The sequence below is a fragment of the Heterocephalus glaber genome, unplaced genomic scaffold, assembly GCF_053883595.1.
Source record: "Heterocephalus glaber isolate CG9 unplaced genomic scaffold, H.glaber_assembly_v1.0 deba00000281, whole genome shotgun sequence".
NCBI classification, from domain to species: Eukaryota; Metazoa; Chordata; class Mammalia; order Rodentia; family Bathyergidae; genus Heterocephalus; species Heterocephalus glaber.
The window spans coordinates 34,898,433-34,915,566 of NW_028258139.1; the positions used below are offsets into that span (position 1 = coordinate 34,898,433).

At 35.6% G+C, this 17,134-nt stretch overlaps 1 protein-coding gene and 1 long non-coding RNA gene across 3 annotated transcripts in view; one reads left to right on the forward strand and one right to left on the reverse strand.

Annotated features, from left to right (window-relative positions):
• LOC101725543 (uncharacterized) overlaps nt 1–17,134 on the forward strand; it is a 168,819-nt gene that overhangs the window by 69,776 nt on the left and 81,909 nt on the right. For both annotated transcript variants that reach the window (XR_015441748.1, XR_015441760.1), the window contains exons 5-6: nt 1,866–2,048; nt 10,554–10,634. This is a non-coding gene — a long non-coding RNA (uncharacterized LOC101725543). The remainder of the gene's footprint in view (nt 1–1,865; nt 2,049–10,553; nt 10,635–17,134) is intronic.
• Nucleotides 1–17,134, reverse strand: part of Npffr2 (neuropeptide FF receptor 2) — a 101,821-nt gene that overhangs the window by 14,171 nt on the left and 70,516 nt on the right. Inside the window, 2 exon segments of the mRNA XM_021249821.2 lie at nt 2,724–2,823; nt 6,617–6,951. Of these exon segments, the coding sequence (XP_021105480.2) occupies nt 2,724–2,823; nt 6,617–6,951 (435 nt within the window).

Genomic DNA, 17,134 nt, shown 5'->3' on the forward strand with positions numbered 1-17,134 from the left:
CCGTTGAAGACATCGGTGTAGGAAAAGATTTTATGAACAAAACCTCAGTTGCCCATGAACTAGCACAAACAATCAACAGGTGGGATCTCTTCTCATTAAAAAGCTTATGTACAGCAAGAGAAACCACTAGCAGTGTGAAGAGACAACCCACAATGTGGGAAAAAATCTTCACCTGCTCTTCCTCAGACAAAGGTCTACTATCTTGAATCTATAAAGAATATAAAAAGATCAGACCTCTCAAATTTAAAGACCCAATCTGAAAATGGGCATCTGAAATGAACAGACATTTCTCAGACAAAGAAGTAGAAATAGCAAATAAACACATGAAAAAATGTTCAACATCACTGGTTATTCGAGAGTTGCAAATGAAAACAATGCTGAGATTCCACCTCACTGCAGAAAGAATGGCTGCTATCATGAAATCAACCAATAACAAATGCTGTTGGGGCTATGGGGAAAGAGAAACCCTGCTCCACTGCTGTTGAGAGTGTAGACTGGTGCAAGCACTGTGGAAATCAGTATGGAGATACCTCAAAGAACTAGGACTACAGGTCTCATTTGACCTAGCGTATCCCCTGCTGGGGATCTTCCCCAAAGAATTAAAAGAATCATACCACAGTAATATATGTGCACCCATGTTCATAGCAGCATAGTTTGTGATAGCTAAAACTTGGAAACCGCCCAAATGCCCATCAACTGGAGACTGGATAAAGAAAATGTGGTTTTTAAAAATAAAATGGAGTACTACTCAGCCATAAAAAATGAGAAATTAGAGACATTTATAGCTAAATGGATGCACATTGAGGCGATAGTCTTAAGTGAAATAAATAGGACACACATGTATAAATACTGAATAGTTTCTCTTGTGTGAGAAACTGAAAGTGCAATAAGGCCTAAAATGTATAATAGGTAATGTGAAATAGGAAGAAAAGGGGCAAAGGGGAAGGAAGTGGGAGGGCCAGGGGAAAGGATAGAAGGGAATGGGATTAATATGAGAGAATGGAAACATAGGAACAAAATCTTTGTAAATAGGGAGGAATGGAGGGGTTGAAGAGAGGGCTGGGCAAGGGTGAAAAATAAGAACCAAGAGAGACTATGTAAAGGTGCAAATTTCCAATGATGAATGTCACTATATTGTATACCTAAAATGTACCGATGATTAGAATGAATAATCGATAATGCAACATAGGAAGAAAAGGTCCAAAGGGGTAGGGTGGTGGGAGGGGCAGGGGAAAGGAAAGAAGGGAAAGGAAAAATGCAGAAAAATGGAAAAAAATGGAAATAAAGTGTTTGTAAATAGGGAAAGGTGGAGGGGGTGAAGGGAGGGTTAAGAACGGGGAAAAAATAAGAACCAAGATGCATCATATAAAGGTACCAGTTCCCAATGAGAAATGTAATTGTGTTGTATACCTAAAATGTTCCAATAAAAGAATTTAAGAGAAAAAAATAAAAAATATCATGTAAATGATGTAAATAATAGATTAATGTTCAAAGTAGAATCTCCTAACTTGTTTTTTGGATGTCAATTGGATTTCATATTTTTAACTTTGTTCTGTCACTGTCTACACACACACACACACACACACACACACACACACACACAGTATCATTAGTTGAGTGATTGGTTCCTTTATAAGATCACTTTCACTTACTTACATATTTTATCTTCCAGTGCATCGTTAGTTGCCACCATTTTAATAGATATGCACACCCTCTTCCATCTGTGTGGTGTCTTTATAGCTCTCCCTCTCTCTAACCTCATACTACTGCAGCCCACTTTTAGACATGTGCTATTGTGTCTAAAATAAAAATCTAACTATTCATCTTCTGCTTAAAAGACTTTGATTGATTCCTGTTGTTTTCAGAACAAAATTTTCACTCCTTAAATGGGTGAGCCAGCCATGGAGAATCCACTCTTGTCTCCTTTTGTGACTGCAACCCCACCTCCGCCCCATCCTGAGCGGAACTGCCTCTGCCTTGCTGTGGATGTTTCAAGTGTCCCGTGTATATGCTGGTCTTCAGAGGTGTCCTTTCTCCATTTTCCCAAGGTAAATTTTTTGCCTTTCAAGAGTTAGACAAGTCTCACCTGTGCTCTGAACTCATTATTTCCTGTCCTAACAATTAATCATTCTCTCTTTTCCATGATTGTTATGGATGGGACTCCTAGTAGACAGTGTTAGTTGTAAAGATTTTTAGTAGGTCTTTCTATTCCACTGGGCTGTGGACTTTCTGAGGTAGCACTTGATCTCATTTATTTTAGATGTTATACCACCCAGCGCAATATGTGGCACATCATAAAATCTCAACAAAGTATGTAAATTAGTAGATAAATGATTTTTAACTTAAAATCTAGATGGTGTTTCACATTTATTTCAGCACATTTATACATCCACAATTAGCAAATTCTAATGTGAAAAATGTAAGAGTATTATTCCTAATATATAACTTTAAATATAGATAATTCAATAGACTTACTTTTTTTTTCATACGCAGTCTTTAGTAGGTACATGCCTTGCTCCTGGTATTATTAATATTATTTGGAGAAGATTCACCTACATCTAGCAGATTATATTTTCTGGTGGGCTGGCATTTACTTGGATTAAGAAGTTGGTGATAGGGCCAAGGATTTAGCTCAGTGGTTCCGCCACCTGCCTTGCAAGCGGAACGACCCGAGTTCAATCCCCAGAACCAGAAAAAAAAAAAAGAAGGTGGTGATAACTCACCTATCCACTGATATTGCAAATAAAGTAAAGACTGAAGCCGCGACTGATATTCCCTGGATCAATCCACTGATCTTGCACATTGCACTTCCAAATGGCCATCCTGAAAGGGAAATGCAGAAGGCTTTGAAAAGTTCACTTTTTTATTGCATGGAGAATATGAATGGAAATATGTAAAAAAAATAATGCAACTGTTTTCTTATGGTTATAGAACAATGTTTTCCAGTATTTTCACTAATTTCTCCAGAGCTCGTTTTTTAGTACTCTAATAATAGTAATGATAGTAATGATGTCAAACTTATAATTTATCCAGGCTCTTTAATAAATAAAGTCCAGGCACTTTAATAAATGCTCTAAATGTATTCCATATCTAACCCTATGACAAGCTTTTGAAGGCTTTGGCATTCTCATGATGTATATAGACAAGGTAACAAGCATAATCACATAACATGCCTTGTAGCAGCCAGTTAGTTGCATAAGGATTTGAACTCAGGCAATAGGTTTCCAGAGGCCATGCAATTAATCCTTATGTGATAATGCCCCATAAATAAGCAAAAACAATCAGAATACTGGTGTTCTAGTTTAGAAATATGCCAAATTAATTATGAATAGTCTGGAGTTGTACACAGAATAAACTATAATCATTTATACAAAATGTAACAAGACAATTTACATCATAGCTACTTCCAGAATGAAGAACACTTTGCAATAAATCATCTAAAAATTTTCCCAATGAATGGTCCAAACTACAAAGCTAGGAATGGTCTAATCTCAACCTCCAAGCACAAGGAACGTCTAGGCAGCTACATAGTAGCTGAGAAAGTAGCTCAGTAGTTTCTCACTGAGAAAAACAAACCTCAAAGTATTTGTTATGCAAGGTAAGCCTTGCATAACAATTATAAAACAATTATAAATGAAAAAGACTCTAACAGCATTACCAACGAAATCAGAGACAGAACACATTTTATACGTGACACATACATGATACTGTAGGAAATAAAAAATTAAAATGGCACAAATAATTTAAGTTTTAATAACAGAAATTAAATCAATGTAAAATTCAATGAGAAAGTAAATAAAGTCTTTGAAAATGAACAACCACGGACAGAAAATAGAAGAAAAAATACAAAACGGGAAATTCAGAATCTTCAGTCTGTGGTTAATATAAGTAGAAAGAAAAATGGAAAGAACTCTTCAAGAAAATCCACCAGTATTGGAGAGTATTTGTTTCCTGATAGAAATAACAAGTGTGTGTCCAGTGCAATAAATATAAAACAAAAAGACTTCCTACAATGCATATTTCTTAAAATTCAGAAAACTAGGGATGAAAAGTGTATAAACTTTTATGAATAAAAGATACAAATCATGAGTAACAAATGACAAATGACACCAGATTCTTCAGCAATAACTCCATATTTCAATGCAATAGCAAAAGAGAAATCTTTAAAAAATTCTAAGGGAAGAAATTTCCAACCTAGAATTCCTCATGCACTTAATTATAATCAAACATCAAGGCAAAATAAAGATATCTTCAGACATACAAGACCTCAAATGTGTTTTATTTCAATATCCATTTCTCAGGAAAGAAGAAACCAAGAAATAAGCATACATGGCATGCAAAAAATAGGGAGTGGAGGACAGAAGAGTGAAAAAGAACTGTTATAATTGACTTCCACTGCGTGAACACAAATAGGTCTAGATACACTTCACCTTCTCTCTTTCTACCAATGTAAAAATACCATAGTTTTTATTTAAATCAATATCCAAATCACACATTAGTATTTTCTATGCCAAACCAGTGGAGGGACATCCCACAGCAGCAGTCATTGATCTTCGTGCTTGGAGAACATCAGTTTCAGACAGGAAAAGGGGTAGAGAGCACCACTAGATGCAGCTCATAGATTCCTGGGTGTATTTGAAAGTGCTAACATGAAAGTAACACTCTGGGAAGAGAATTTGAGGATACCTCACCAATAAGTACACAGCAAAAACTAAGAAAATCAAATCACACTTGATTGAGCCTGGACAGGGACATCACCAGTTCCAATGAGCCCACTCACCATCTTAGAGAAACATAGGTTTCATTTCACTTAGGTCACAGAGGACATATCAGTAGGTTACAGAGTTCACAGAGGATATATCAGCAAGCCACAAGCATGGTGTTTCCCTGACCCATCCCCTCAAAAACCCACCAAAAAATTCTACAAAAAGCCTCTTAGCCTATAAGAGACACCTTCTCTGTTCTGCTCACATAGAGAGGTCCTTCTCAGCTTTAGCAATAAACCTGGTTGGATTGTTGAATTCATGTCCCTTTCCCACTCAATGATATCCTTGGTAAAGTCAAAAATCAAACATTTTGTTAGTGAAATTGATATCAGAGCACTTCACTGCTTTGGCAAGGATAAGATACGTATAAAATAAGAATATATACTCTGGATAGTGGTGTAATTGTTACATTGTTACATTGGTAGAAAGAGAGAAGGTGAAGTGTTTGAATGTATGCTTGTATTTACACAGAATTATAAGAGCAAAATTTAAATCATCTATGGTTTGGACACAATATATTACAGGGAAAGGATGTTACTGAGAAATACGGTAAAATTACAAAAATAAAGACAAAAAGTGCTGAAAGAAGCTGCCTCCTAGGAATTGAAATCAAGAGGGGAAGACAGGGTAATTAGCATGCAAAAAAGGAATAAAAATGTGTTAATTACATGTACAATCCTCCAACAAGGAATGTAAGCAGTATGTACTGCAAACATGTACTAATGCAACAAATAAATTTTTAAAAAATGTTTATGGGAGAAAATATTGAGAGCAGTTCTTGGCAAAGCAACTTGCCTGAGGGACAATAATTGTTTACCAATTCTTTCAAACACTTGTCTAGCACAGTATCTTGAGCACGCTACTTCCTCAATTATTATTTGTTTAATAACAAATATCATAAAAACTCATAATCTGTGCAGTGTGTTACTGATAAAATAGACACTCTGAATTCCCTTTAACTCCTATTACAGACAAAGGAAAAAAGCAGAGGAAAACTCCAGAGAGAAACTTCTTTGCCAAGCTGAATACTCTAAAAAGATAAGAGCTATGATATCCTCAAGCTGCTCTAATATATTCATTGACTACTTCATTTTTCAGATTGTAATGTGAGCATGTTGAGTATTATTCATTCATATATATAACACATATAAGCTACTTCTAAATGCGAACTGTTCTGGGATCTGGAAATACGCTGTTCCTTCACCTTGCAGCATTCTATACGGTGCTAAAGCAACAAGATTTTGGACCCAGAAGTACCTACCACAGGGAGGCATCCTAAGCCTCACAATGAGAATGATTTATGTTACACATGTAAACTGCCATATTTTGAGAAATCATTGGGACTGTTCTATCTTCCCACCAAAACTGTTAGAAATCTCCCTTGCTAACCACAGCAGGGCCTCCATGTCTATTTACATTAGATTGAAACTTCTTTGGTGGTATGTTGGAATCAGATGCAACAATTCCTTGAATTTTATACTCCATAATATACTTAATAATATTTCTGCTTTACTGTATGTGACTTGTTCTCTCTTAAGGGAATTCAATAATTCTGATAAGAAGTGCTAGATCTCATTCTCTGATGACCTTCACTGAATTCTCTGTAAAAATAACATCTACTCTGTCACTGTAACTGGCTTTATCTTTCTTGGTTAAGTATTTTCAAATTATATGTCTGTTTATTGTCTATCTTGTCCTTTAGAATATATACCTCATAAGGGCAGGAATCTGGAACAGTTTTTGGACTTCATCAACATTTGTGAATGAATGAAGGATCCTGCTCTGTCTGCAGTGACATCTGACCTAACACTTTTCCATATCATCTTTGCACCACACATAATCCAACATACCTGTTATAGTATTGTCCAGCAGTGTTACAGGCATGCAGAATATGCCAACTAATAAATCACTTATTGCCAGGTTTAAAATGAAGAGATTAGTGACTGTGTGTATATGTTTGTTCCTTGCAACAATAAAGCAAACCATGATGTTTCCCACCATGCACAAGAAGAAGATTAGAAAGTAGGAAATAATGAAGATTGCTGCCACCTGAGGGTGGCGAAGATAGTAGTTCACATAGGTAATGTTAATATCTGAGACCAGATGATGCTGTGTGTCATTGACACTCCAGATGTGATCCCAGTTTTTGGAAGGGTTTGAGTCCCATTTGTCACTCATGATGGACCTTAACAAAAGAGAGACAGAAAAGAAAAGCAATTAAAAACAAATAGAGCATAGTTCTATGCTTGAGTTTAATAAGAGGAACACTTTAAAATATTATTGAATTCTGATGGACTTTTTGTAACAATTCATCAGTTTTGTATGAAACTGAGCCATAAATAAGATATTAAAATTATTTAGATTTTAAGTAAGAGCATTTGAAAACACTACTTCATGTCATATACAGCAATTACTGATGTATTTTATTTCCTGATACACTTGTACTATAACCTATCAAAACCAACTTGTCTTTATAAAGGTAATTTACGTACCTCTAGCTTTTCTGATAATCTGAGTAAGATGCAGTGTCTGCACTTTCAAAACACTCATACCAGTAAGCTTCTTGTGTTTACCTTACTCTACTTTGACTCAGTTAACTGAATATTCTTTTTACAAAGTCTATATGCAGACTGAGCCAACATGTCATTAATTTCTTAAAATCAGGATAGGTTACTCACTTTTCTCATTCACAGAGAATGTATTAGTCAGTTATTTAGAATCCATATATCTTAATGCAGACATTTCAATAAAATGTTGTGTTTGAGAAGCATGAAAGACCACTCCCAGTTTCAAACTCAGTATATAGTGCATTTACAGCTGCTATTTGTTAAAGGACATAGAACAAATCAGCAAAGAAAACAGGCACATGGGGGAAAGCAGAGAAACTAGGCACAAGTTCCCAAGAGTCTTCCATCAATGGAGTAACACAGGACAAACTTACTTCCTGTAGCAAGGAGTTTGCCAATATGTGTGAAGTACTGTCTATCAGGGAAGCTTATTAGATAGATACACAACACCCCAGGCTTTCAGTGAAAAATTACCATGTGAGTTCCTTCTTTCTAGATGTATCGAGGTCCCAGACTTCCAGGTGGAAAGTAGATATTCACATAAATCATGGTCTTTGTATAATCAAGACATATTAAGTCATTCCATCACTTAAGGAAATTCTTTATCAGTACAGAGAATGGTTTACTATTTAAGTTCCCAGACCAAGGGTCAAACTTGTAAGAGGGCCTTTCTAAGGATAGCCTTGGGTCTTATTAATTCTTTTCTTCATGTATTGCTATTGACTACACAGTAGGTTATATGTGTTCATAAATAAAAATGAATTTGACAGTGGACTTACACACTTGAGTTCTCATATTTACATTTTTAGGAGTTATTTTATGCAACTTGAATTGGTAGAGATAAATTGAAATGGCTCTGCTGCAGGTCCTAGTGGGAGGCTTTTAGTGACTTCATTCTCACTTACCATTTTCTGTCTTTCACCAAGTACAGATTTGTATCATTTTAGGTGGGAAAGTTTGTTCTCCAGATATTACAATAAGTAGTAAGATATCACTTTTGATACTTTGACTTTGGATGGTTTTCTGTTTGTATTTTGAGGATGAAAAGAGTAACATGATAATAAGTTACTAAAAACAAGGTCATAAAAGGGATTATTTTTCTCTAGTAGCTCACATTAATTTGTCATTTATTTCTTCTTATTTAAAAACTCTTCTTTGCCCTAAAAAAATGAAAACCAAAGTGAATATGGGATGGAGTAGGGGCTGGCAAAGAGTAAGAAAGCAAAAAATAAAAAAAATAAAAATAAAATTAAATTTAAAAAAAGAGTAAAAAAAGCAATTTCAGTAAGAATAGTAGATGTAGTTAGCTTAATAAAGTCAGGCTGAGTGCATCTTTGGAGTGAAGGGCCTGTCATTGAGAATATCTACTGGCTTGAACTTTGCAATCAAAGTCTCCAAAAAGCACTCATACAAAGATTTGAAGATATTTGTATCTAAAACACAGAAACACTATAAATACAAATGAGAACTACATGAAGAAACTGCACAGAATTAAAATTTACTGATTTGAAACATCTATAATGAGTGGCTTCAGCAAGGTGATAGAACAGAAAGTCTCAGGTGCCAAATGTCCTTCTCCTCTCCAAAAAATGTTTAACCAGCAGCTACCTACAAACCTGAATACCCTTTTGAAAATCTCAATTCTTGGGAACCACCCTAAGGCACCCATGTGATTTACAGAACTGAATTAAATCTAACTTAGAAGTTTAAGAAGAAGAGTCTCATACTGGCTATATTTTCCTCCCCACAAAGCCAGACACAGGATTTTCCTGAGGCCCACATTCAGAAAATTCTACATCTATAATGACAGTGCATAAAGCAATTTTATCCCCAATGTGTTAAAGTATTAATAACAACTGTAGGTAAAATAAATTCTCAAGGAATACACTTTATAAAATGATGTAAATTTTGACACCCCAAAACATAAAATGTATGTGGGGAAGTAAAAGTGTGGAATTGTTCTATGCAATAAATTTGCTGTTATTGACTTGATATAGGCTGTTATAAGATGTTGAGTATAAGCCTCATGATAAAAACCAGCAAAAATCTAGAGCAGAAGAATAAAACAAAAATAGAAAGTATTTAAAGCATACCAATACAGAAAATCACAAATCCACAAAAGAAGACAGCAGGAAACAGTATTGTATCAAAACAATTAGAAAACAAGTAGCAAAAAGACAGTAGTAAGTCCCTACCTATTAATAGTTACCTTGAAAGTAAATGAGTTAAATTCTCCAATAAAAGTCAGAGCAACCAAAAGAATAAAAGTAAAATAAGACCCAACTATATTCTGCCTGAAAGACAATCATGTTACTTAACTTCAAGGACATTCATTTAATCAGAATATTCTTTAATCATTTAACTAAAGTACTATTTCGCAGGTTATGGGAAAGTTACAATGTTTACTTTGAAATTAATAAGAATATTTTTGAGAGATCATTCCAAACTGTGAAATTTCTTTTTTTTAAATCAACTTTTGCTCATTGCTTCTAATAGTCATTGATAATTCTTTCCTGGAATTATTATTACTATGGAAAATGCCATGTGGTAAATTTCTAATGCCAGAACTCATCCTACATTTACTAATTAGAATTCTGTTTCTAGAGTAACTCAACTATTTAATAATTACTCATTTATTTATTTCTCAGTATGGATTTATGGATGAAGGACCCTTGTTAGCAAGACAGACTCCATATTGCTGCTTGACCCACCTGCCTGCCCTTTAGATGAACTCAGAAGGAGGAAGTTTAGAAACCTCCTCCCCTTAGAGAGTCTCTTAGAAACAACAATTAATCAACTATTGTTTTACAAACGTTCTAACAGCAGGACGTTCCGCTTCTGTACCTTTTGCTTGCTTTACTAGTTCTATCCCATAGGGGGGCCTAGAAACTGTTGGCCTCAAAGGTGTATAAAACATGTTTGTCAACCTCCAGTCGGGGCTGGAGTCTGATGCTCAGCTCAGGTCCCGGCCGGTAATAAACTCCTGTGTGGATTTAATATCGGTCTCTGGTTGGTTCTCTCTCACTGGGTGTAACAATGGACTCTTCAAGATATCATCTTTTATTACCACTGTTTATTTTAATTCTGAAATTGTCCTAGAATCTATGAACATGGATGCCTCTTTCTTTTCAACATGATTATCCCTTCTTTTTGGAATGGAAATGTTTACCATGTGCCATTGTATGTTGGAATTACTTAACTTTCTTTTCAATTTTTATAGTGGCCTTGAGTGTCAGAGCAGACTTTGGAGGAGCGCTTTTCATTACAGCTGATACTGTTCAGACTTTGGCAACACTTACAGGTAGGCTAAATACATTTTATATAATTGGATGAACATGAGACTTTTAGGATTAGGGGTAGAATGGTATATTTTGATCTAGAATGTCCTCCAGAATTCGCAGGTGTTTAGCAGTGGGGGTTTGGGAAGGTGATTGGATCACGAGGGAGTTATACTCAATAGTGAATTGATCTATTGATGAGTTCATGGCTAAATGTGCTATTAGGAGGTAGGGCCTGGTTGGAAGATATTTGTCACTAGGGTTGTAACCCTCCTCAGATCCTTCATATCTCTCTGCTTCTTGCCTGCCATGAAGTGAACAGCTATCCTCTGCCATGCTTTCCACCATGCTGTTTCTGCCTTTGAGCCAACTGACTATAAACTAAAATCCCAAAACCATGAGCTGTTGGGAGCAATGCTACATAATTTTAGGGTAAAATCATTTGGTTAGCCTAGTTCTCCTGCCTACAGACCAGGTATGGAATTTTGAGACATAATTCCATTTTGGCCTCTGGACACAGCTGAGACCTCAATGATCCAGTGATGCTGTGATTCTCCAGGACAAGAAACATCCTGGAAGCTGAGAACATCCTGGAAGGAACAAACATCTACTCAGTTCCTCCTTGTTCTTGGATTGTTACATCTTATTTATGCACGATGTACTGAACTCTCTGCAAGTCATTTGTTACATTTGTTTCTCCCGATGTACTGAGTACTGAATAAAATGTGAGGTAAGCTGGGGGCTTTCTTCTTCGCTGCCCAGAGCAGCACTGATCAGACCCAAAGCTCAGCTTCTTCTCAGTCTCATTTTTCTACCTTTCCTGTAATTCACCTTGTGCTGCCATAGCTCGCAGGAGACTAGGACTTACTGCAGAGGTTCTAGTAATGTTCCCTTTCCCCATTCCCTACAATGAGCCAAATTAAACCTTTTCTCTTTTAAGTTGTGGGTATCACATGTTTCATCCCAACAAAAGAAAGTTGACTTATATAGTGGTGTACTTTTTATTTGGCATTAATATTAACACTATTTAGTCAAGAAGTGATTCCAAAAACTGGGTACTAAATTTTTTTTTTACAAAAAGGTACCCAAGTTTATGATGGGAATGGCAAAGGGCTAAAATCACAAGGTGAGTCTCATTAGGGAAGCATTTCGCTGTACTCTTCTTGGGACCGAGGGGGTATACAATATAATGACATTCGTCATTGGAGATTAGATTTGTACTTTTACATATTCTACCTTGATTCTTATTTTTCTCCATCCCCTGCCCTCCCTTCAACCCCTCCACCCCTCCCTATTTACAAAGACTTTCTTTCCGTTTTTCCATTTTCTCATATTAATTCCATTCCCTTGTTTCCTTTCCTCTACCCCTCCCACTTCCCCTTCCCCTTTGCCCCTTTTCTTCCTATTTCACATTAACTATTATACATTTTAGCCCTCATTTACACTTTCAGTTTCTCACACCAGAGAAACTATTGGGAATTTACACATGTGTACCCTATCTATTTCACTTAAGAGTATCACCTCAGTGTGCATCCATTTAGCTAATTTCTCATTGTTTATGGCTATTACTCCATTTTATTTTACAAAAACACATTTTCTTTATCCAGTCTCCAGTTGATGGGCTATTTGGCTGTTTCCAAGTTTTAGCTATTACAAACTGTGCTGCTGTGAACATGGGTGCATATATCTCACTGTGCTATGATTCTTTTAATTCTTTTGGGAAGATACCCAGAAGGGGAATAGCTGGGTCAAATGGGACCTCTACTCCTAGTTTTGTGAGGTATCTTCATATTTATTTTCACAGTGGTTGCACCAGTCTGCATTCCCACCAACAATAGAGAAGCATTCCTTTCTCCCCACAACCCCACCAGCATTTATTGGTAGATTTCTTGATAGCAGCCATTCTTTCTGGGGTGAGGTGGAATCTCAGTGTTGTTTTCATCTGCATCTTTTGAATGACCAGTGATGTTGAACATTTTTTCATATGTTTATTTCCTTCTTTAAGTGAAATAAATAGGACATATGTGTTTAAATACCAAATAGTTTCTCTGGTGTGAGAAACTAAAAGTGTAAATAAGGATCAAAATATATAATTAGTAATGTGAAATAGGAAGAAAAGGTCTAAAGGGGTAGGGGAAGTGGGAGGGATAGGGGAAAGGAAAGAAGGAAAAGGAAAAAATATGAGAAAAGGAAAAAATGGAAACAAAGTCTTTATAAATAGAGAGGCTGGAAGGGTTGAAGGGAGAGGAGGGGAATGGGGAAAAAATAAGAACCAAGATATAGCATGTAAAGGTACAAATTCTCAGTGGTGAATGTAACTGTATTGTATACCTAAAATGTACCAATAAACAATGAAAAAAAAAGCTGATTTAACAGTAAACCAAAGGATCAATCCAAGAAACATTTTGAGAACAAAAATAAACTTTAAGGGTAATTAGGAGGGTAAGGAAGAAAAAGTAATTAGGTGACTATAAGAACTAAAGAAAAGAGTACACTGATTAAAGAAGTGTAGTAAATGAAGAAATGCAGAAGAACAGAAGGACAAATATACTATAAAATTTAAAATATATCTGCACAGAAGAATGGATCTGACTAATGTCCATAAAAAGAAATAAATCCACTAATAGGTCTTATGTCTCTAGATGGTAAATAAACTGTTTATAGACTGCTCCTTTAATTTCTCGGTGTCAATAAAACTTCTTTCAGATCAAACCTCTAATTTTCATATTTAATTTTATTAACTTTATTATAATTATAAAATCATGGATAAAAACAAAAGGTAGCAATTAAATAATTTTAAGCATGGAATGTTATAAAAGTATAATGATGAATCTGGAATATAATCTATTGAAATAAATATATATGTGACTAAAGATATATAAACAATTATATTCACTGTAACATTACACAAAAAGCTTAGAAATTTTCTTTACTACAAAACAATCAAAATATTACATCGGCATATAATATATGCAGTAATTTCAAAACCGCAAAAAAGGCCAGTAGATAAAATGTGTTGCTATGGATATCTTGCTCTCCCATGTTTTTGTTTCTATTTTAATAGATGTACAAACTATAAAATGATAATTATTTATTTACTGGAAAATCAGTTTCATTGCCCTTATAAATAGATGTTAATATTCATCAGAAAGTAAAGTTATCACCAATTTCAGTGATCTGCATGAACATGAGAATTACTTCAATAAAATAACAGTTTTGCAAAGTGTAAGTTGAAGAAGATAACAAAGACAAAAAGAAGAAATGTGCAGCTTCATTGGGAAGGAAGAAAAGGGCACTCTGAAAAGCCCAGAAAACTTTAATAAATTTCTGGGCAGAGAAGACTATAAGATTGGACAAAGGGAGGAAGCACCCCACAGGAAATCCCAGGCTAATATACATCTAAGAAGTACTGCTATGAAAATGGAGTGTCCGTGAGACTGCTTCAAGGTCAGGGTCACAATGTAAAAAAACAGGAGAGGACCTGAAGGAATTATTTCAGATAAATTGGGAAGCTGCTTTGGGAGCAGCTGAATGTAGCAGGTACCCACCCTACCTCTGCCAGAGACCAAGGCACCCATGGTCAGGAAACATGAACCACAGGCCCCAGGTAGAAGCAGGCATTCTCCTTCCCATGACGTCACAGACCACACACTCCTAATAGTACAGGTCTAAATCAGTCACACCAGCAAAAATGAGAAGGAACAACGGTATCTGAATTGGGCATACAGGTGAAGGGAGATAGACATTACTGTACAGCGTTAGCATCTGATAAACAGAAGGCTTATTTGAGGGGAGTTTGAGAATATCTGTCAAATTAAAATGGCATATTTTCTACTTGACCTTTTTATTTGTAGGAATATAACATAAATACATTTATGAGTAAAAATCTATAAAAGTATTACATTCACTGTAACATTGTTGTGAGAAGTTTAAAGCAATATAATTGGCCATGAGTAGACAAAATTTAAGTGAATTACTGCACTATTAATAATCAAATGTACAATATGGTTACCCTAATAATAGCAAAACCCCTAAGGCTTGAGCTCTGCCACATTCTATTCTGAACTTCAGTGCATATTAATTTACTTAATCCTCTGAGGAAGTGCTATAGTTATCACTCTTCCTATTTTCAGATGAAGAAACTGAGGAAAAGATGCCTGGTCCTACATTAATAAATGGGAAGAATAAAGATCAAGATTTAAACTCAATCTGACTCCAGAGACTTCACTCTACCTACTATGCTACCATAAAATATGGGCATTAATATTAATAAAGCAAATTTCATTATGCTGACACATAAGGGTCTATAACACACATTGTCTTATGTCAACAACAAAATCATTCAATATAGAAAAAAGCTCTGTTAAAAGTTGTTACTTCTTGGGACAGAAATGGAGCATGGTGTGAAGTTTGTACATTTCACTAGTTTTTATCATTCCTCAAATCTTCTTATAGCACAAATACATTCATGTTGTGCCTAAATAATTAAAATAAGCAAAGAGCAATAGCATCTATGTGTTATTTACAATTACCAAATCCTAGCAAAGCTTCTGAAAGCAACATATGAGGAAGATTCCATTATTGTTGTAGAAGTTAGTTCCCATCCTGTACTTCAAAAGATTAATATCTATATCTGGTGTACATATGATCCTAACCTACATGTCAACTACTATATGTACACTCATCAATACTTAAAATAACTTATCTTTTAATCATAAAATAAAACCACAGAGATTGGGAACTCTTGAGTGGAAGCAGTAACTAGAAACAAGCATGAGGGGAGGCTACGGGAAACAGAAATTAGGATTTTTTTAATGTGGGTGCTAGGTATTTAGTTTTTGAAAATTTATTGACTTTTATGCAATGCATCCTTTATTGGAGAGGACTAAGATGTTGATTGGATACATATTTCTGACCCTGAGGGAAAAGAAAAAGGAGGCAACTCAGTCCAATTTCCTTGTCAGCATGATAACTGGACCTCTGAGTAGATAGATATTCATATTTCTACAAAATCCTTATATTTTGAAACAGGATTCCTTGGTTAAGGGTTGCCTATATTAAAGTAAATTATAAGGGCTTATGATGCTGGGCTCCCTGGGAAGTGTCTCTTAAACTGAGATACAGAACTATTTTATAGTCTAAGTATTCCTTCTGTTGTGAAGCTACCATACTGACGGAGCCAGCCATCACTAGACGAACAGTACCTGAGGAGAGGGGTGAGGATTAAGAAAAACAACACCAATTTGAGAGAAAAGGAGAGGAGAGGGAGAGCCTTCTCCTTCCCACTTTATTGAGCCTCTTATATATCCTCCTTCATTACCCACAGCCTCCCTCCCTTCCTCCACTCATGATCTCGTGACTAATTATTTTTACAGAGAAAAGGTCAAATATATCTTTACAATTCCGGGAATGTTACTTTCTTGTCCAGCAAACATTCAAATCCTCTCTATATTCGTTGTTTTCTTTACAAGTCAACATCCTTGTTTTTGTACCATTTTCATATCCTGGCTCATTATGTTCTTATCTGGCTCAAAAATCTCAAAAAGCTCAGGGTTGTTTCAACCCTTCGCTCTCCACACCATCCAAAATTTCACTTGGCTTTTATCTTCTCTTTGAAACAGAGACTACTTCTCAATAATGGAAAGTGCCAAGTTCCTGGTCTAAACACTCTGGTTTGTCTGATCTGCTTTATTGCCTAAGTATTCTTGAAACTATTAGTAAATTTTCATAATAAGACTTTATTAGTACATATTTACATTGCATAATGTTTGCATTCATCATGGAGAGTTGGTACATGTACACAACACATCTTAGTTATTTTTATCCCCTTCCCCTGCTTCTCTCCCCCTCCCTCCATCTCTTGATCTGATATTTTATGGTACCACATATTGTCGATGTGAGCCGGACTCATTTTAGTACCACAAATCATAATGGTTAAGGTGATTTTTAGTAACAAAAAGTAGGTGAAAATATAATGAAGATTTAATTACACTATAGGGGACTACCTACCAAATGTGCGTAGGAGATGGCAAAGCTTTGAGGGAATAGAACTTGGAGGAAGTAGGTGTAGATCTGAGCGAAAATGTTAAGTGGGTTGACAGAGGGTGGCTAGAAGAGGGGAACAGAAATATTTCTAGTACCAAGGCCCCTGGTAACATGAAACCTGTAAGACAATGCTGTGAAAATGTTTTTTCCATGGACTGTTTTCTCTATGGAAGACCTACTTATATTTCTATGACTACCCAGAGTGAGTCTTACTCCCTCACAGAAGGAAGGCAACTGATTAATTAATTATTAATCAATATCTATCAATTATAACCCTCAATGTTAAGGGCCTCAATTCACCAATCAAAAGAAATAGACTGGCAGAATGGATTAAAAAGGAAAATGCAACAATATGTTGTACACAAGAAACACACCAAACTCAAAATGAAACTCATAGACTGAAAGTAAAAGGATGGAAAACAGTTCTCCACACAACAGAAACCTAGAAGAAAGCAGGGGTAGCAATCTTATTTGCAGA